This window comes from Mauremys reevesii, linkage group 1 (genome assembly GCF_016161935.1).
Source record: "Mauremys reevesii isolate NIE-2019 linkage group 1, ASM1616193v1, whole genome shotgun sequence".
NCBI classification, from domain to species: Eukaryota; Metazoa; Chordata; order Testudines; family Geoemydidae; genus Mauremys; species Mauremys reevesii.
In genome coordinates, this window is record NC_052623.1 from 308,159,493 (window position 1) to 308,180,534 (window position 21,042).

The following is a 21,042-nucleotide window of genomic DNA, read 5'->3' on the forward strand; positions in this document are numbered from 1 at the left end:
GGCGATCTTGGAGCAAGTATGGATGTTGGTAGTGGGGAGAGCAATGTATCTCCTCTTTCCCTCCCCCTTTTGGACCAGGGCAGAGGAAACAAATGGGGGACAGATGGGAAGGTTTGGATTCGTTCTCCCCCCCTTGAACTAGTTACATGACTTCATCCTGTTCCCAATCTGCTACTAATTTAAACAAAGACAAAAACATAATAGAATGCAGTTTCTCTTAAAATGAACAATGGTGAAAGAGTAAATGTTGACCATAGCTATTTTTTCAGGATTTCTGCAGATTCAGGAAGACATTACCATATCAATTTACATTTGGTTTACATTGTGAGACTTTTCTTTGTAACCGTTAGGGTTATATACTTAAAAAAAAAAAAATGAAATCCTAGATTGTGGAGCAGTGTTATGCAGCACTTAAATAATGATCTGCAATGATCTTCAGCCATGTATATACATTGTATACAGGGTACTAGCTATAGACAATGCAGTTACAATGAAGGATTTCCAAATGTCATTTTATAATAAACACTTAAATCAAATAAAATGATCTTTCAGATTCTAAATACTTGTTTCTTCACTTCATATTGGTGAAGATTGGAAACTAAAATGTTTTCATTGAAACAAAACATCTTTAAATAGTCAATACATAAGTCCTGAATGACTGACCTAAATATTGCATAAAGTGGATCACTTCATGGGATCATGATGAGCTTTTCATGTTTGTCTGAGACTCTACACGACACTGCAAAAATAATTCCTTATTCAACTGTATTCATAAAACACAGTGAGATTATCACAATCTTCTTTACAACATACTAATCGTTGGTTGGAGTTTGGAAGTATCTATTTTTATTGTCAATTTGATTTGAGTTTGTGCTAATATTCATTTCGTTTCTTTCTTCCATTTGCTGAGCATGTTCAGTATTTGTTACTATTTTAAGTGCTTTTTTCCATAGTTGTAAGCATTCTTAGCTTCTAAAAGTCAGGCATTAATATAACAGACACAAACCAAAATGTAGGTTAATCATTCAGTTTGGCTAACATCTTTTCAGTGCTATGGAATATCCAATAGACTAAAATTAAAGAAAATGCAGAGGTACTAAAACAATGTCAGGTAAAAATGCCAACGTTCTACGTTGATGAGGAGTTGACGAATAAATAGGATAAACTTGACCAATCCCTGGGTGCAAGGATTACATTTGTGGGCCAAAATCTGACAGTTTGCTCTTGACTTCCTGCCTTTATTTTAAAAAGAAATTATGTCAAGTTTGTCAGTTTGATTTAAAGACCCAGTTTCCACTGTCTCTGCCTTTTTGAACTCTTTATCAATCACCTTTCTGAAGCATTTTATCTATTTGAATATTGGAGGTGTAGTTATCACCATTCCCAGAATGCTTCTGCAGCAATGAACAACAATGACAGGGCAAGGGTAGTATACTGGTATGTGAAAAGACTTACCCAAGCTATTGATCTTTGACTCTTTCTTGAAGAGATGGACCAATACAAGTTCATGATTGTGTGAAATCAAGTAACAGAATGAGGCTATGAAACACCTTGGTAAGTGCAATAAATTATACAGTGGAGTGGCCATCACTGAAAAGAATGTGGGAATTATAGTGTACAAGAGCCTAGCAGCTGTGGTGACAAGTTGGATTTTCTACCTACAGATTGATAGTGATGAGGTTTTGGAGAACTAGCTTGCTTTTCATCTACATGTTGCACTTAAACCATGATGAACTTTTGAATGCTCCCAGGTATAACAATTAGTGAATGCAAGGCATCAACAAGAAGTATAGAATGTATCAGAAGCAGCATGTACAGTAGCCTTTAACATGCATTCTGACATCTCTACCTTCAAGATCAAATATTCATTCCTCTCTCTATGTTTTCAAAATAGTGATTTACACTTATAACACACACATTTCATGGACCCACTGTGCATACATGCATTCTACCATCTCTAGCACCCTCAACTTTCAGCTTATCCTAAGGAAAGATCAAGAAACAACCCAAACAAACCTGTTCTTGCTTTACCAGACTGAAAATATTTTCATCAAGATTAGATTATATCCCAAACAAAATTACCCAATTTAAGGCGCAATTCTCCAAGCTCATGAGCACCTCATGCATGGGCCTGAGCCTTCTCAACTCCTGTAAAATTCAGGAAGTGGGGAGAGGATTAACTCCTTTCAGAAGGTACAGAACACATTCCAGTATAAAGCCTCATTTTTTTAATTCATACAGAATACTGCGTACATCATGGAAGCATATATAATCAGTTAGTTTAGATTTAAAGTGAACATGTTTAAAAAATTTTATTTTCAGAAGCTGAACTTTAGTGTCAGCCGAAATCACATATGTCATAATATAAATGAAATGGTCATTACCCATAGGGATTGGTACGTTGGAATCCATGATTAAAAGGGTGACTACAATTTACTGCCTCTCTTCAAATGACTATTCGGTTAACAAGCATCCATATAAAGTATGTGCAAATGTCCAGGGTTCATTCAGACTACTGGGCAAGTGGCCAGAGCTGACAAGTGGCTCCTTCCCTTTATTCTCTCTGGTTCTTATGTTGTCTTTCCTTGCCCTACATTTTGACATCTCTTCCCTTTGTTTACACTCACAACAGCTGCAAGTCCCCCCTCTTCACTTAACCAAACATACGAGCCATCCCTGCCCTTTGGTGTTTCTCCATTCTTACGATGCTCTATCCTGTCATGCTGCTGCAGTCAGTGAGATAGCCAATAAGTCACACTTATTAACATTATGATTTTTGTAACATCTCTCCAGAGCTTTGCTGCCAGAACACTGAACATAACGAAGTGGTACAGCAGGGAAAGAGTATGTAAGTGAGCGTTGAAAAAGATTTTCCAACAGGTGTTCAGTTAACATCCCTTGCTCAACAGCAAATCAACTAGTTTCATACTGGACAATATACAATTTTTTACCAGAGCCTTTTATAAAAGTAATTTAGTATTATCTTTTAATTTTTAATAATATATTCATAGATCTAGTGCTATTTACTGTGACATGAAAATTCAATAAACATTACAATGTAAGATTTTTTCCTTGAAGTTTTGAATGTGTGCTCTTGGTTAGAATAGTAATTTCAAGACTGCGGGAAAGATAAGAATTTTACTTCTAAAGCACTAGAACTCACAGTTACAGCTTGATACTGCCAAAGGAACTGATATGTGCGTTATAACGAAAAAGCAAATACGATGCAATAAATAGGGTGTGGGAAATCAAATGGGTGAGATTCTAAATGCAGCCATTTGCAGTTTTGCCCTATTTATTCTTTTGGAAGGAGATGGTCAAGTTTTTAAAAGCTCCTCCAAATTTACAGTATACACATAAATGTACAAGCTTTTACATAAAGTGAGATAGAAAATACACACAATTCAACATATACAGATCCTGAAAGATACTGAGTCCCATTGAAGTCCAGCACACAAGGGGTAATTTTAGGCATTTCTCATTGATGTGTACATGTCAAATTAAAATATTTGAAGTTGATGGGGTTTGCGTGCACCCTGTCTTTCTCAGGACCAGGCCTTTGAAGCAGTGGTTCTCAAATTTCTTAACCTCATTTTGCCCCCCACCCCCCAAAATTCACACCTTCTCTCCACGTTACAAAACAGATTAACTAATAGTTGTGGGACATTCCTCTCTTCAGTTTTACTGATGCAGATTTGAGGGGCTCAGACTCTTGCAGAGCTAAAAGAACAAAAAACCCCAACAGATTTTCTTGTAATTTAAAGTAGCCCAGGAAATTATTTCTTGTGACCATCCTGCAAAATACTAATTTGCAGCAGTAAGGATAGGTATTTTTTGTGGGCGCATCCTTTGGATTAAGTTAAAAACCAAACAAAACCAAAATGAAAAAAACAATTCCTCCCCCGCCCCCCCCCCAAAAAAACCCCCACTAACCAGCTGACTATTGGTTTCAAAGGTAAAGAATTAAAATTAGGATATGGAAGTCAACTGTGGCAAGGATGGATACGTATTATAAAGGAGGCAGACACAGACTTCTAAAGTCATAGGGAAATCTCACACATGCTAGAAACCAGAAGCAGTGGAACAGGAATGGGGTGGGAAGAAGGCTAGCATCCCCACAATGGAAATACTGCAGGGTGGCAGCTGATGGATGTCCCCTTGCCCCCCAGTGTTTTCCACCACCACAATATCTCGCAGAGGAGAGACTGGAGCAGCCACCACAGTGCACGAGGATTGGGCTGGTCACTAGGAACAGCTCTCCGCTCACTGCCTTCTAGCCACCACTAGTCCCTGCAGAGGCACCTAACCAGGAGATGGGCAGAAGCACATGTGCCAGCTGTTGGGGTGGAGGACAGGCCACCCAGGCAGTGGGGCATCACAGCACAGGATGCCAGCCACCAAAGGGCACCAGCTGCCAAGGAACTGCCATAGGAATGGCAATAGGAATTGCTGGGATGCCCCTTTCCAGGGTGGAGATGGCTGCTCTCCCTGCTAACCCCCCCACCTAAATCTCCTTGCTCCCCCTCCTATCCTTCCCCCCCCTTCCCCAGTCACAGCAATTTTATGCCCCCCACTAGAAACTCAGGGGCACAGAGCAAGTACTGTTGACCTCACGGGAGGTCTTCTCTTCCCTTGAAGGTCACAAACTGCACTTGAATAATCCTGGTCTTAGAGTATATAAATAATCAGTAAGGATCAAATCAAAATACATTACAATATTATATATTGTACTAAACAACAGAAAGTTAATTACAGTTTAATTGCGTCATACTTCACTGTTGGCAGCCAGCTGTTTGTTTGTATGTTCATAGCCAGTCATCATATTTCTTAAATTCGTCAAACTCAGATTGTGCCTTGAAATTTTCTATGGCACCCTGTATCTGCACAGATTCACTATAATTCTGTTAAGCTCTGTGAAAAAAAATATTTTACCATTATATATGACTTGGTAAAGCCAAGTCTGATATTTGGGAGCTGAGTCTGTTGGCTCCATAGTAACCATTTCACTTCACTGCTTGTGCAGACATGCTTTGCATTTCTAGTTCACTTTTACAGACTTGCTCTGTTGTTTACCTTCATTATATTTGTGAAAAAGTGGAGACAGAGCTAATACAAGACTATTGTAGCCAAAGGCAAGAGTTTGAAAGGACTTCTCAAAAGTATTTTTCAAGTCTAAACCTAAAATCAACATAATTAACAGAGATCAAAGTTAAGGCTTGTTCTTGGGTTGAGGCATATGAAAAGCTTCTACATTGTTAAAATGGGCTACTTTCTAAAAAAATTAAATAGATTAAAAACTCTATCCTAGTGTCCAATAAGTGAGTGTACACTGCCAAGTATATTGTACATTCAGTTAATGTGCTTGCATAACTAGCAGTGGACATCCTTAGACCAGAAGACAGGACCAAGCCTAGAGACAAAATTTATGCAGCATCTTTTACTATATGCAATATTTATGGTTTGGGCAGAGACGCAGAGAAGGTGAGAGACTGACTCTACAGCCCAGTGGTTATGGCATTCACCTCGCAGGTGGGAGAGGCAGATTTATGTCCCTGTTCCAAGAAATATTATTTTTACAAATTGGAACAGCTCTAACAGAAGAGATTGAGAGAGAGAGACCCAACCCCTGAACTCCCAGTAGCCTGGTGGTTAGGACACACTCCCCTCCCTCGGCTATTTTCTGTGCAGATTTGGCATAATCTGAGCATGCTTAATGGATTGGGTCCTGCAGGTGACACAGAGAGAGAAAATGTCCAGTTTGAGAATGCTGCTAGGGCTGAGGTGTGAACTAGTGTGCTGAATATCTCAGTGGTATTGGGATTTAGGTATTTTTGATATGCCCACCAGGGGAAATTTAACTGTCTACAGCAGTGGTCCCCAACGCGGTGCCCGCAGGCGCCATGCATCTTAATGCGCCTGCGTCCTGGACCCTGGAAGAGCACCTGCCGAAATGCCGCCAAATTTCGCGGCATTTTGGCGGGGACGCCTCTTGATGATGACGCTTGCCGCCGACAAGTGATGTCATCGAGAGGCGTCGCTCCCAATTTTCAGCGGGTGCTCCACCGCCGCAGTGGTCCTTCGTCTGGCACCCGCCAGACGAAAAGGTTGGGGACCACTGCCCTACAGGGTTAGGCAACAGCTGGGTGTGGTTTTGTGAATGTCAGTGGTGCCTAAATATTGGATTTAGTTACCTAGAAAGCCAGTTAGGTGCTTAAATCTGTTTGTCAATCTAGCCCTTATATTTGTTCAGGAAATTATTACTGGTCTGCTAAATCCTATTTTTTTCAAAGATATGCTCGAATTCAAGATTTTTCTTTTACATATAAAAGGAGTCTAATAAACTAAATCCAATAATACCATAAACTAATCCCTGAATTATACCCAATAGGAACATACAGTACTTCTGATGTAAGTGCATTAAACAATCTAATTGTCATCAGGCTGATTATTCTTACCTATTCAATCTGAAGGTGTGTGAGGAACTTCTAATTTGCGGTGTATAATTTTAGGTGAACTATGCTCTAGAAGAATAAAAATCAGTTTTAAAAATGTTTTGTTTAATAAAAAAAATACCAAAGCTTAACCACTTTGGAAGTGCTACCGAATATGAGCTCCCCAGCGGGCATATGAAATCCTTAGGGACTGTCAGTCGCCTCCATAAGCTATTTTCAAAAGTAGGGAAAATGGAAATTACACACACTAAATAATGGAGGGCTAGAATTGCCTCACTTTTGCTTTGATGGTGGTGGGTGGTCAGGGGTCGTGATATTTTCATCTTAAAACCAGAAACTCCACGTACAAATTTTCATAAGGCTTTGGAACTAACTACTTATATTTTCATTTTAATGTTAGGACTATTCCATTTTAAAAGTTACATTTGGAGAGGGGAAGGGGGAAAAGTAGTTTTTAATCTTAATAAAATGTATGTTTTATAGCAAATTGATCTAGTGGCCTAAAGGTAACCCTTATCATATAAATGAAGAATTTAATTCACAGTTTATTTGAAAAGAATACACACTTTTGCTACACAATAGAGATGCCCTCAGGTCACCAGATTCATTTATAATGTATGCTCTGTGTTGCTGTATTCTAAAATGGGGAATTAATTGATGATGGATAACAAATACTCTCCTTCCACAGACCAAATGCATCCATTATTTTAAGAATAAATTTTACCATCCAGAAAGACAAAGATCCTCCTTCAAATTGCTCTCAAATGTAGCCATGTAAATTGATAAGTAAAAGACCCATCATAATATTAACCAAACTATGATTTTCGTTCAATTTATTATTTTAAAAAGTTTAATACCAGAAAAAAAAATGCTAAATAGAGCTTTGAGAAGTGATTGCTGTAATCTGGCTGCTTAATGGAACACATTAGTGCCACTAGAACTGGCTAAGGAACCATTTAAAAAAAATTTTTTTGAATGTATTTATCTTGTTGCAAAAATAATTCTGTTATAAAAAGCCTCCTTTGCTATCTAGTCTGACTTTTAAACATCATACAAAATGGATGTAAATGGCACACAAGCTGCATTATGAACAAAGACAGGATTACTTTATGCTGGATGAGATAATGTCTCCTCTTAATTTTGCCTTCGATTGAGAAGAAAACTCTGCAGACAGTAACAAACTAAGTTTCACAATATAGCAGTAACAGAATTTCTGAAACTTTTGAAATTTCACGTATATACTATGTATTTAAGGAAAGTATGATTAATCAATATTGCACTCAAAATACAAATAAAAGGTCTTATGAATATGAATTAACTCTATATAACTAAAGTTTGAAAGTCCTTTCCAACTCACACACTCATACTTAGGATAATTGTTATAGTGACATTAAAAATGTAAATAATTCTATTCAGATAAAAATTGGTTCTTTTACTATAATGATATACTGTCCCATATAATAAATCCTGTCTTGAAAACCATTTTCTCATGAATATTGGCTGATACTGTAACACACTAATGAACAAACATCTATGGATGTCACACACAAATGTTACTCTACAAATTCTTAACTAGGCATATGAATGCTATTGCTATTAGAAGTTAAAACATTTGAAAAAAACTTTTTTTTTTAAAATAGCAATGTTTGTTCAGGGCATTTCTTTGGGATTAATGATGTGCTGGGGTTAATGGGCTGATTATCTTGAGCTATCAACTCCTCTCAGCCTCTCATTAATCAGCAAGAAATGGTCATCTGGTTGGTAGTTACTGCTGAATTAGTGGCTGCATATGAGATATTGAGAAAATATTCAGATATCTTACTGATGCACATTTGCTAAATATTGACTAGGATGTTTAAGAACAATGACTGGTCATAAAATATACTGTGAGATGTTTCATATAAAACATAGTGTGTGTGTGTATATATATATATATATATATATATATATAAATTGAAGTCTGTACACGGTTTAATGACCAGGAGCACACATCACCAAACAATACACAATACAACTAGGGGTCACCAAATGAAATTGATAGGCAGCAGGTTTAAAACAAATAAAAGGAAGTTCTTCTTCATGCAGCGCACAGTCAACTTGTGGAACTCCTTACCTGAGGAGGTTGTGAAGGCTAGGACTATAACAATGTTTAAAAGGGAACTGGATAAATTCATGGTGGCTAAGTCCATAAATGGCTATTAGCCAGGATGGGTAAGAATGGTGTCCCTAGCCTCTGTTCGTCAGAGGATGGAGATGGATGGCAGGAGAGAGATCACTTGATCATTGCCTGTTAGGTTCACTCCCTCTGGGGCACCTGGTATTGGCCACTGTCGGTAGACAGATACTGGGCTAGATGGACCTTTGGTCTGACCCGGTACGGCCATTCTTATGTTCTTAATTGGAGATTGAGTTCATTAAAATGAAAAGTTTATAAAAATTTCACATCTCAAAACTAGTCAGTACTGTGCATAAGTTAACTTATGAATCATTCAGTGACAATGCACATAAAAAAGGGTAACAAAATGTATAGTGCAGGTGTCGGCAACCTTTCAGAAGTGGTGTGCAGAGTCTTCATTTATTCACTCTAATTTAAGGTTCTACGTGCCAGTAATACATTTTAATGTTTTTATAAGGTCTCTTTCTATAAGTCTATAATATATAACTAAACTATTGTTGTATATAAAGTAAATAAGGTTTTTTAAAATGTTTAAGAAGCTTCATTTAAAATTAAATTAAAATGCAGAGGCCCTGGATCGGTGGCCAGGACCAGGGCAGTGAGAGTTCCACTGAAAATCAGCTTGCGTGCCGCCCTTGGCACGCGTGCCATAGGTTGCCTACCCCGGTATAGTGTTTCCTGGCCATCATGAAAGAGAACACCAAAGAGCACAATGATGCTCACACACTACCTTTTCAAAGCAGGAGTCATCTGATACCAAGGTGCCTTCACCCGAGCTTGGGAAGGTAAATATACCCACATAGAGCGTGATTGACCTCTGCTCACTACCCAAAAACATATGTGTGAACATAGATGAGGGATATGGGTTTTTTTTCCTGTGGGGTAAAAATAGTTCATGTAACTGGCTGTTCATAAAATCAGTGTGTGCAGAATTGGGGAGTTCTACTGTACTGTGATATACAACATACGACTTGCCTGCTTCATCGGGATGTTGTAAGGGTTAAATTCTTATAAAAATGCTTGACCTTACATTTATGGAGTTGAAGAAAAGAAGGGACTACTAGACCACCTGGTGCAATCTCCTATATATCACAGGACATTAAATTTCCACCTACTTTTCATTTGTTTAGAGCCCTATAAATTGTGTTTGGCTAAAACAGATATTTCAGAAAGGCATGTAGTCTTGATTTAAAAACTTCAAGACATGGCAAATCCACCACTTCCTTTGGAAATTTGTTTTAGTGGTTAATCACCCTCTCTGTTAAAAATCCGTGCTCAATTTTAATTTGTCTGGCTTCAGCTTCCAGTCATTGGTTCTTGGTAAGCCTTTCTCTGCTAGATTTAAAACCTAACACCCAATTTAGTACCCAGTATTTTCTCCACATAAAGAGACTTATACACTGTGATCAAGTCACCTCTCAATCTTCTTTTTGATAAAGTAAACAGACTGAATTCTGTAAGTCTCGCATTAAGGCATTTTTCCAGCCCTTGAATAAATTTTGTGGCTCTTTTGGGATTTTTCAACATACTTTAAAAAATGTGGACACCAGAACTGGTCACAGTAGTCCAGTATCAGTCTAATAAATGCTGTATACACAGGGAAGATCCTTTTCAGTGTCAATGCTTTCCAGAATCCAACACCCCATTCTATAGGTAGGGTCTGCATTCCTTCTTTCTAGATGTATAACTTTGCATTTGGCAGTATCAAAACACATTTTGTTTGAATTGGCCCAGCTGACCAAGGGATCCAGATTACTCTGTATGGCTGTCCTATCTGTCCTTATCATTATTTACTACTCTGCCAATCTTTATGTCATCTGAAAATTTTATCAGCAGCAATATTATATTTACTTCCAGATAATTGATAAAAATGTTGAAAAATGTTGGGACTAGTACCAATTCCCACGGAACCCTACTAGAAACTCTCCCATTCACCAATAGTCTCCGTCCATAGTACTGAGATCACTTGACAGTGCAGCTAGGGCTGTCCTTGCTAAATGAAGACCTGAAACAGACTGGAAGGTGTCTAGTATGTTGGTGGTAGTGATGAGCTGCTAGAGTTTGCTCACCACCAACCTAAATTAATTTACCACAGGAGGGAGAAAGATTAGTGACTGAAGAGTAGTTGACATGCTTGGTGGAATTAAATGATTGTTTCTTGACCATGAGACAGATTGATGCATGTTATAGAGATGATGGAAATAAACCTTCCTTGAGGGAACAGCTGTCAACAGTGGCTCTAAGTATTCTCCTCTGGCTTTTACTAGCAATAAAAACCACAAGTCCACATCATATGCTTCCTTCTGTGCTTCCAGCACCTTTGTTAGAAACACTGGCTTAAATTCTGTTTGGAAAGGGGAAGTGTTTTTCACCTTTCATCTCCAGCTGGTTTGATAGTGCTGGAGAGACTGTCTCTGATACACTTGATTCTTTTAGCATTCTTATAGCATGTAGCATTTAAGAGTGCAACTCTACAGTTGTCTAGACTGGTTAGATGGCTCCCTAACTGAACCAGTACTGAAGGCTGATATTTTGTGGAAGTCCTGGTAGAAAAGGAACATGACTCTTTACTCTCCCGTTCCACAATGGCATGGATATCATACAAACCCTTTATGATGCAACTGAATGGACTCAGATTTAGAACTTCATTATAGCGCTCTCTTGTGTTTTGTGTAGATTTGCATTGTATTGAATAACTAGCTGGATGAGCTGCATCAATAAAGTTCTACAAATTCACAAATCTAAACAAAATATTTTAATCTAGCAATACCAAAAAAGTTACCATAAACCAGCTATAAATGCCCCAATAATTAAATTCACAACTACAAAAAGATGATATCCAACTGCACAATAAGTAAAAATTAACAAACCACCAATAACATAGTAGCAAGACATACCTCCTCTCCACTTTGCCCAAACACCCTATATTCTCAAACCTCCCCAGAAGCCCTAACAGAAATTTACACACCTCCATATACTTGGTGCATAAAGGTAAATTCCTCCTCTCCTAAACAGTAAAGAAAATTTCCAGTAGGACTAGAGGAAAGTGCATGTGACAACAACTGCACTGAGACAAGAGATAAATTAATTTTGAAACAAAGAACGCCAAATATTTATTTTTAGTTTAATTATATAAATACCTGTTATGCTGCATCCTATCTAACCCTTTATTGCACATCCATCACCACAGTATATCCCAGGCACGGCCAAACTGTGGCTTGTGAGCCACATATGGCTCTTTTACTGTTGAAGTGTGGCTCACAGAGTCCCCCATGTACTCCCCCCCCCATTCTCCGCCTACAAGACTGGGGAGCGGGGAGCTCAGGGCTTCTGCCCTGCAACGGGGTGGTAGGACTAGGGGCTTCTGCCCTGCAATGGGGTGGTAAGACTATGGGCTTTAGCCCAGTGGGGTGTCTGTGTGTGGGGGAGGGGGGTTAGGGAATCAGGGCTGAAGCCCCACACCCTGAGATGACCTACATTCTAAGTCGTCTCCTTAGAAGATGGGAGGCAGTCTGGAGTTTAATTTTGAAGCTGAAAGTTTAGAACCAGTTGGGGTAGGGATTCACTGAGCAAGTCACTTCTGAGGGCCTCTTTATTTGGTGCAAATGTTGAGTATCTCTGCAGGTTTGTTGCCTTTAGTTACTAGGAGAAAAAAAGTCTGGAAAATAACTGGGAATGATATTGTTTCATTTTATTATTTTATCAAGAGCCCACTTGAAGTTCTAGGCACTTCAGTATATTACGTTAACATTTAAAATATTTTTCTATATTACAGAAGATATTTCCATTATTTTTTAGGTTGCATCTTCACTAGCCTTCTTCTTCACATTTCCCATTATTCCACTTTCACAGATGAAATTCCACTATTAGCAGTACTAATGTAGACTAGCTGACAACAATTTAACTACCATATTATCTAACCCTGCCCAGAACAGGTCTAGATGACATGGTGGTTAAATCATTAGTGGCTTGCCTACACTAATGCTCCCACAAGCGGAGTTGTAATATATTAGAGCAATGATGGGAAGTCTGAAGAAATTTGCTAGTGAAGGGAAGCCCTTAGTGTCAACGAGTATATTTTGTCTTAAGAAAGAAGATGTATTTCTGTTTTAAATCTTTATTTTTTAATTATTCCTATGGTCCAAGTTTAATTTTTCCTGTGAAATCAAACAAGTGAAATGTGCATAATAATTTTGGTTAAATCTTAGCCTGCTCTATTATTTAACTGACAATTTGCTTAACATACCATGCTGCCTACTCAAGTGACAATACTGAGTATCCCAAACAGTGAATGTTTTTTATACTGAAGAAAAAAGGAGGAGATATAAGAAACTGCTTTCCCTTCAGGGGAAAGTGAAGGGGAAAAAATACATTCAATAGTAACAAGAAGACTGGGAGATGCTAACATATCATGGGTGTTTTATATCTAGAGTTTAATATCAGATTTCTTTTTATATATAGATAATAGTATAACTTCCATATCTTGACATCATGACTTGGTATCCCTAGACTTTCATGGTTACTGCTGAAGCATGCTAGAAGGATAAAAACCCTTTGAATGTTTAATGTGTTCCTCTTCTGAACCACAAAGAGCATTAATCCTCCTCCTCTCATCTACCAACAGCTGCACTGTTTTTCCTACTTGCTAGGGCGTAACAGGATAGCACTGTACGACTGAACGAATATAAACATTGCTAGTTGTTTTTTGGCAATATAAACTATATAAACTTTATAGCAGCTGATCTCCATCCAACAAATATTTAGGCATCTGATGCCTGGGAGACATAGCAATCCCATACTCTGTCAACATATGTACTGAAAGAGTTAAATTTAAGAAATAACGAGCATAATAAATTTCTGAGCCTTTCCAAAATTTGACCACAACCAGTTCAACGAGCCATGTTGTACGTGTTTTGCTGGAAATAGAGTGAGTGAGTGAGTGAGTGTGTGTGTGTGTGAGAGTGAGAGGGGGAGGGGGGAAATTTAATGAGAGACCAATAGCCATGGTTAAATTCAGACACAGTTCAGGAATGCATTGTTCAACATTGCCTATGACGCTATGCCTATGCATCTCAATCCTGGCCTTGCTTCAGTCATCCAATACTTCATACAGTTCCAGCTAGGACTTCAGTTTCAACAAATATCAGACAACATTAGTGGAGGAAACAGAAAGACCAACTACCTACAAAAAAATTTGGAATGTCAGAATAAATATTTTTTAGATTCATCCTGATACCTTATAATCAGGTCTTTTTTTGCAAGCACAACTGAAGGATGCAACCAACCAACAAACTGATGCAACATTTTGTCCCTAAGTAATCCCTTATCAAAAACTGAAAGGCCAAAAGCCATACATGATAATGTTTCAGTTATAATATAACGTTCACTGACATTTTAACAACCATTTTGACACCTTAACTGGGTCTCCAGGGACCTCTACAGAATTTTTTTAAACTGTAAAAATTGTAACCATGTCTCCATATACTATTCATGTGAACAGAGAATTAGTATTGTTGAAAAAAGACAACACGATGATGAGCTATTCTGAGTGGTGAGAGGACATTTTCCAAGCCATTTGAAAAACTCGTTTTTAAAAGAAAAGTGTCATCATTCTGACATAACACTACAAATATTAAAGCCTTTGACACAGGCCATTACTTCCAATTGAAGTAATGCCTCCTGGTTCTGAGACCCTTTGCAAACATATATCTATATCATTTATTTGATGTAAGCATTCTATATAATTTCTGTAAAAAAAGAAAATAAAATTTAGTATGCATTTCATTTCCAGCTGAGTCTTTAAGAGTACACAGTATTCAAAGCTCTTAAAATATAGCCACAATTTTCCCCATCAAATTGATAAATGAACAGATGTAATATAAAAAAAGTAATACCAGGTGACAAAATGGAATGATTCCTCCCCATATTAAAAATCAAAAGGAAAAAATCTTTTCCGCAGTATTTTGGTCAATGAGACTGATGGATGTAGGTAATGAAAATATGAGTACTGAGTGTTCCAGATATTGTACAACTGAGGGATTTCTAAGGTAGATATCACCATGATATCAACACCACAGTAAAAGCATGCACACTAGGATTTTCCCCAAATTCCACCAGAGTCCAGGCAACCGTGGCAAGTCATGTACCAGTTCACTTGTCTAATATACCTTGCACACACTGGCAAAGTAAGATTTGCAAGAAGAGTGCAATGGGAAGGCTGATTCCCTCTGACTGCATCCTTCAGAACTCCACAGGAAAGTCTTCTGCCCATCTAGATATAGAGCTCCCTTGGTGCTTGCTCTCCAATGCCATTTGTCATCCATGATTTTTAACTCTCAAAACGTAAGTAGGCAAGTGGCTATGTTGAGAGCTGACCTTAGGAAAGCAGAGAGGAAATAAACCATCAAGTTCTCCCTGCCTGAGCTGGAGAAGTTTCAAACTAAACAAGCACTGAGCTGATTGTATACCAGAATTACTTTACACTAACTTGAAGAAAGGAATGCATAGGAAACAGCAGCTTTGAGAGTTTTAAAAGAACTCTATAAAGTTGTATATTGCATGAACTGATTGATGTCTGACATAATGTCTTCTAAGTTCCATTCTGTTAGTTTACCATCTTCTTTCCATTAGATGAAACAGTTTGTTTAGTTCTGGAAACATGCTCAGCCTTGTACAATATACAAAAATAAAAACTGTTCCTGCCCCCAAAAGCTTAGACTGAAAGAATGGGAAACCCAGAGGTGGAATAATTTAGAGTATCCCACATCTCTTGTATCCTAATAATTAAAATAAACGAAGTGAGGTTTTTTGAAAGATCTGAATGAGTGGTGACTTTGTGAATTGGGAGGACTTTCCACACAAAGGACCAGAATGGAAAAAATAAAGATGGGAGTGGAAAAACAGAATGAATAGGGTACTGAGTCTGGCATCAGCAGCTTTCGATAACTGTAGACAATGGACATGATTCTTGGTTACAGCAAAGCCCCTTACATGCTCTGGCAGTTTAAATGTGAACAGTGCCCTCAGCCCAAGAAAAGAGGGGGAGGAAAGATGAGAAGAGGAAGAAAAGTGCTTCACATAGCTTAACAGCGACCCAACAAGCAGTTATGGGGCAGCTTGGAAGGCCTCCAAAAGCAAAGGCAGCCCCCTTTCCAGTCCTTCTTGGCCAGATGGGAGAGTCACATACTGCTAGGTCTCAAGCAGCGCTCAGCTTGGGAATAAATGTGATGTATGTGTCCATTTTTCTTTTAAAAATAAAACTGTTACAAAATAATAACCTCAGTCAGCACTGGTGAAAAGTGTGTACCTGGTTATAGTCACATATATGACCCTCAAAAAGAAACAGCCTCAAAACAAACATAGGAAAAAGAACATATTAAGAAAATGGAAGGATCTGACTGAAGTAGCTTATAAATGTAGCATACTTAAATTGTAAAGTCACTATTTTTAAACATTCCATACTTTATTAGGATTTAATATATTGTTTTCCCAACTACTAGACACATTTAATGCTAGAAACATATGAACAAAGACATGTTACCTGACATGTTTAAAATTAAAAGACTGGAAAAACACAAAATGCACAGTAAGGAATAATCCCTCTGTTGTAGGAAGATGTGCTGGGTCACCTAATAAGTCTTTCCTCTGAATATAGCTTAAAAAACATACTCCATACAATAGATACACTAATGCAAATACCATTTTTTTAAACAGAAAGTCAGCATTTCAGAAACTCTATTGACATAATTTGATACCCTCAATTCCTATTTTATTTCAAATAAAACAAGACATTACAGAGTACCACATGGTTACTCTCAAGAATCAGGTTAAGACCCATTCCTTCAATAGTGCTGACGCTCTGAATTAGACGTCCAGAATATTCCTACTATGTTATGTAAGTGCTAATTATGTGCTTGGTGCTGCAAATGACACAAATTAAAAAAAAAAAGTAGTCAGTGTTCTGAGGAGCTTACAATTTTAAGAGACCAAGCACATCTTTACTTCAGGGCATAACTCCACTGAAGTCTTGTGTTTCATCCAATTTAATTTTAAAATATGCCAAGAGTGTCTTCCACCACTTTCTTTGGACGACTACTCCACAGCCAAATTCCTTAGATATCTCTCTCTGTGATGAAAATTAGCTGATGGGCCTATGTACAGAAGTTTTCAGGATCAGGCCCTAAGAACAGACACAAATATGACACACTAGGAAGTTCAAAAGACAGTGCTGTATAACTCGTTGGCTAAAATGTGCTGTGTTCTCTTCTTGCAGCTGACCCTCATGCAGTGATCAAGGGTACTAAAGTTAAAACATAATGGAACTTCTCCTTTAGCTCATGCAGTAGAAGCCTGTGCTTTCGGCGCTGAAGATCTCAGGTTCAATCTCCACTGATGACTCTTTCTGACAGCCAGAAAAATATCTGTCTGCAACAAAAGTTTTAAGTGCATTCTACCTGTATCCGGTAACTGTATGCTATAAAAAAGACCCTTGAAAATCAGAAGACCTGCAGGACTGGCAGTAAAGAGAGCACTGGAGGAAGGAAACAACACAGAAAGACTGAAGAGAACTATTAAAGAATGTATGCATCTCTTTCTACTTTCTCACAAATCAGTTAAAAGGTAACAGTACCTTAAAATGGAACAGGCTGTTGACATAAGACATTGACTTATTCAAGTTTTAATAACTATACATTTCTGTTGAACTAGTTAAAAGTGGGTGCTGCCAAAAGAGGTGCTGTGACAGCAGGCCTATTCTCATAACATAGCATGTGGTCTTGGATTGCAAGGGAAATTCTCTTAGGAGTTATGACTGTCAGTCAGGGGAATTGAAATAATAAATTATAAACTTCACTAGTGTAGGGAACACTGAATAGTACTAATTTGTATTCTTCACGCTTTATGCTATTGTTTAATATTAGTTAAAACATCTGCTTAGTGAAATAATGCTTAATGAATTACCAGTTGTAAATAGGAACTTGGAAGCAATTTGCAACTCTTGTATAGTTTCCTTCCAGAATTAGAAGAATTTGAAGGCGAGGGTGGAGTATGTGTGTGTGGAAGGGGTTGGTGAGTGAGAGAGAGACAGACATTCTCTCTCTTCATGCTTTTTAACCCTTCTGTAATTGATAAGGAAACAAGGAGTTTCCTTTCCTCCCCCTAACCTTCCTGGATTTTCTCTCTGCTGCCACTTCCTAATAATCTAAAAAATAAATAATTACTAAGATTAGAATTAAACATGATAATAGTTCTTAAATGTTCATCTCCAAATATAATGTAACAGGATATTTATTTATGCAGATGTCAACTTACCTGATGAAGGTCATTACCCAGCACATACTCTTGAAAGTAACCTGGTGCAGCAGATGATGCTCTAATGGCTTGCCATAATTTATACTGACAACCTCCAATGTAGTGAGACTTGACACCTGGAAGGTGGTTGTAGTTTCTAAACACAAATGCTTTCAGTGGTGTTCCTCTGTTTACAATGGTGCTTACGGCAGCTACCTAGTAGATTAGAAAAATAAAGATAATTTCAGATACCGACACACTATATCTCCCACAGCTACAAGATTTAAACATTAGCTTTGTACATCATGCTGTGGGTACAAGTACACCTGACAATACAACCGTTAAAGTAAAACAGGAAAATAAAATTCACATGACTAGCTTGAACAAAAATGAATCCCTTGTAATTTACAACTCTGGTAAACCAATTTTTTGTATTAGGTATAGTCAAGAAATTTTCTTCTTTGTTTCTATCCTATGTCATGTTCTATCGCCCTTCTGGTTGTGAAATATGGACATTGCTCCCTGTGGAGCTCACCAACGCTTCTCCCACGTCAACCAGAGTCACAGCTGCAGAGTTGAGATACCTCCTCCCGAAGAATCTGCTCGCCCGTAAAAGCCAGAGAAACTCAAACTCTGAGGTAAAGCCAGCATCTTGTATTATTTTTATCTTTAAAAGGAAGATGACAGAACTTAATGGAAAGAAAGCTCGGAGGGAAAAGTTTTGTTTGTTTTTGAATTGGAGGTGGTAGTAGAAAGAACATACAGACTTTTAATTCCCTATTCCTCTTCCAAACAGGCATGAGTTACCAGCACCCTATGCTACAACAGTCAAGAGAAAACAGGTCTCCATATTAACTAAGAAAGTCTGTAAATCAGTGAAATACCTTTTCTTGAACTTATTTTCAGTGAGAAATAATGAGATTATCACCATTTGATATTCTGTTTTTCACAACTCTATCAACTAAAATTTTATAGAAAATAGTCACATGCCTGAAATAAAATTATGGTTTTTTTTTAGTAAGTTATAGGCAAAGGCAAACGTTGGAGAAAAAACTGTTTAAAGACAAGTCTCTATGTCTAATAAGTGTTTTATTATTTTTAACTTATGTGGATGTTATTTCCAGCTTCTTGGAGCTACTATAAAATAGTTATTTCTAATCAACACAAAGAACTACATTAAAAGGTGGTCAAGGCTGCAAAGAGGAGCACTCAAAAAGTCAGAAAATAGCACTATCCGAGTTAAAATGATGTGCAACACGTACCTAACGTTACAAGCCTCAACAGAAGTAACTGTAGATTCTCCAGTCTAGCACAGAGGCTCATATCTTAATAATTCATGTATAAAGTGCACGTTTGTATTACACTTGTGGCAAGCTTCCTTATCTCAGGAAAACAAAAGAGATCAAAAACATTCACTATATTTCAACAAAAAATTAATCAAATTATAATATAACTATAATAACTAAGATCATAAGTAATATGAAATTCTCCTACGTTTTATAGTTCTAGAATTTTCCATAAAGATACTGAAATATCATGAACAAAAGAATTGTGCATATCATTCCAAGTGGGAGAGAGAAAGTAGTCCTTCCCAGAAAGAAAGGTCTGGAAGCAACGATCTGCATGTTTTAGAGAGATGCTTACACATAATTATAATCACTATTTACTAAATGCTTACTATATGATGGTAAGAATTTGCAAGATCTTTAAGTGATGATGCATAGCCCATGGCTGGCACTGTCTAAAACAATGCCTCTTGGCAAATTAGTGGGTGGGTGATACTATTTGCATACTAGTTTACAAAGTAGTCTTTGTTTCTGTGAAAGTATTACTCATCAGCACTTGAAGCTGAAGTTATGATATTAGCGTATCTCTCAGTTGCACAATTACAAGTAAATCACTGTATTCACAGAAAATATGGCTTTACCAGGAAAAAACCAATATGTGTAAAACTTCTATATGTCAGTGATAAAGCTACAAATGATGAAGTACAATTTTCTGTTCACCCCAAAAAGGTCGTCTTCTGCTCCCATTGAAGCCAATGGCAAAACTTCCACTGACTTCAATGGGAATACGATCACACTGAAAAACGTATAGTGTATTTGTTTTTTTAACACCTACACATTTTTCACTTCAGGATATAATCCTAATCTGTGAAGTACTAAATGCTTCCTGCAAGGCACTAAGCATCCAACTCCTACTGAATTCAATAGGAGTTGAGAGCAACCTTGTGAGAATCTGAACCTTTACCATTTAATAGTAAAATATTGAATATAGTACTATAATGACACTAAGACACCTGTTAATTACCAAATTGTTCTTAACCATGTGCTATTTTATTTCTTCTCCTTCCTAATAACAAAAACAAAATACCCTCTCCTTTCTCATTTTTCTCTGTTGTACTATGCTAGATATAACCCCTCCAATTAATTAGTGCCCTTCATATGCTACAGGCAAAGAGATCACTCACTACCTACTAAAGGGACAAGAGGAAACCTGGTGATGCGGATCAAATAGGGAGAGACTACTAGCTCTCTCATACCACCCACAGGAAGAAAGTTAACAGCCAACATCAGAGGACTGTAAGGAAACACAAAGGATTCTAGGACAAAATAGCAAATCTCTGTAGAATCCAAGATGTGACATAAAAGCGAGATGTATGTATTAGTAGTCAGTTCACAAACAACATCTCATGGGAATTAATGTATCTAAAATCAGGACACTTATCAGCTAAGAAGTAAAAGACTACTGCAGCAGGATTGGCAAATATTTAAGATATCTTGTGGAATTTTAATTTTTAAATGGGGATTGTTTTTAATAGATACTTTTCAGAGTATAGGTTACAAAAAATCATGCAATTTGTACAAATAACATTTGTCAAGTGGTGGCACTGTCACCCAAAGCTATATGTTCCTAATAAATTTTTTTCAGTACAATATTAGTTTTTGAAAATCTTCACTTACCTTAGGACATCTGGGATTTCTTGCAGTTTCAATCATGAGATCCGATCCCATTCTATCTCTATATAATAGGTAAAAAAATGAAAACGCATCACCAGTTTTGGCATCATCAGAACAATATATTAGTCAACACCAAAGAGACAAGTAGGGAGAGGTAATGTTTTAT

The 21,042-nt window shown here is 37.5% G+C and overlaps 1 protein-coding gene across 2 annotated transcripts in view; it reads right to left on the reverse strand.

Annotated features, from left to right (window-relative positions):
- PNPLA8 (patatin like phospholipase domain containing 8) overlaps positions 1–21,042 on the reverse strand; it is a 70,487-nt gene that overhangs the window by 10,996 nt on the left and 38,449 nt on the right. The window contains exons 7-9 of one of the 2 annotated variants that reach the window (XM_039506450.1): positions 20,880–20,937; positions 17,938–18,132; positions 16,184–17,052 (exon numbers count right to left, since the gene is read on the reverse strand). In XM_039506450.1, the coding sequence (XP_039362384.1) occupies positions 16,963–17,052; positions 17,938–18,132; positions 20,880–20,937 (343 nt within the window). In that variant the 3' untranslated portion in view covers positions 16,184–16,962. Of the gene's footprint in view, positions 1–16,183; positions 17,053–17,937; positions 18,133–20,879; positions 20,938–21,042 lie in introns of those variants that run through there. The other variant, XM_039506441.1, reaches the window with a different exon arrangement.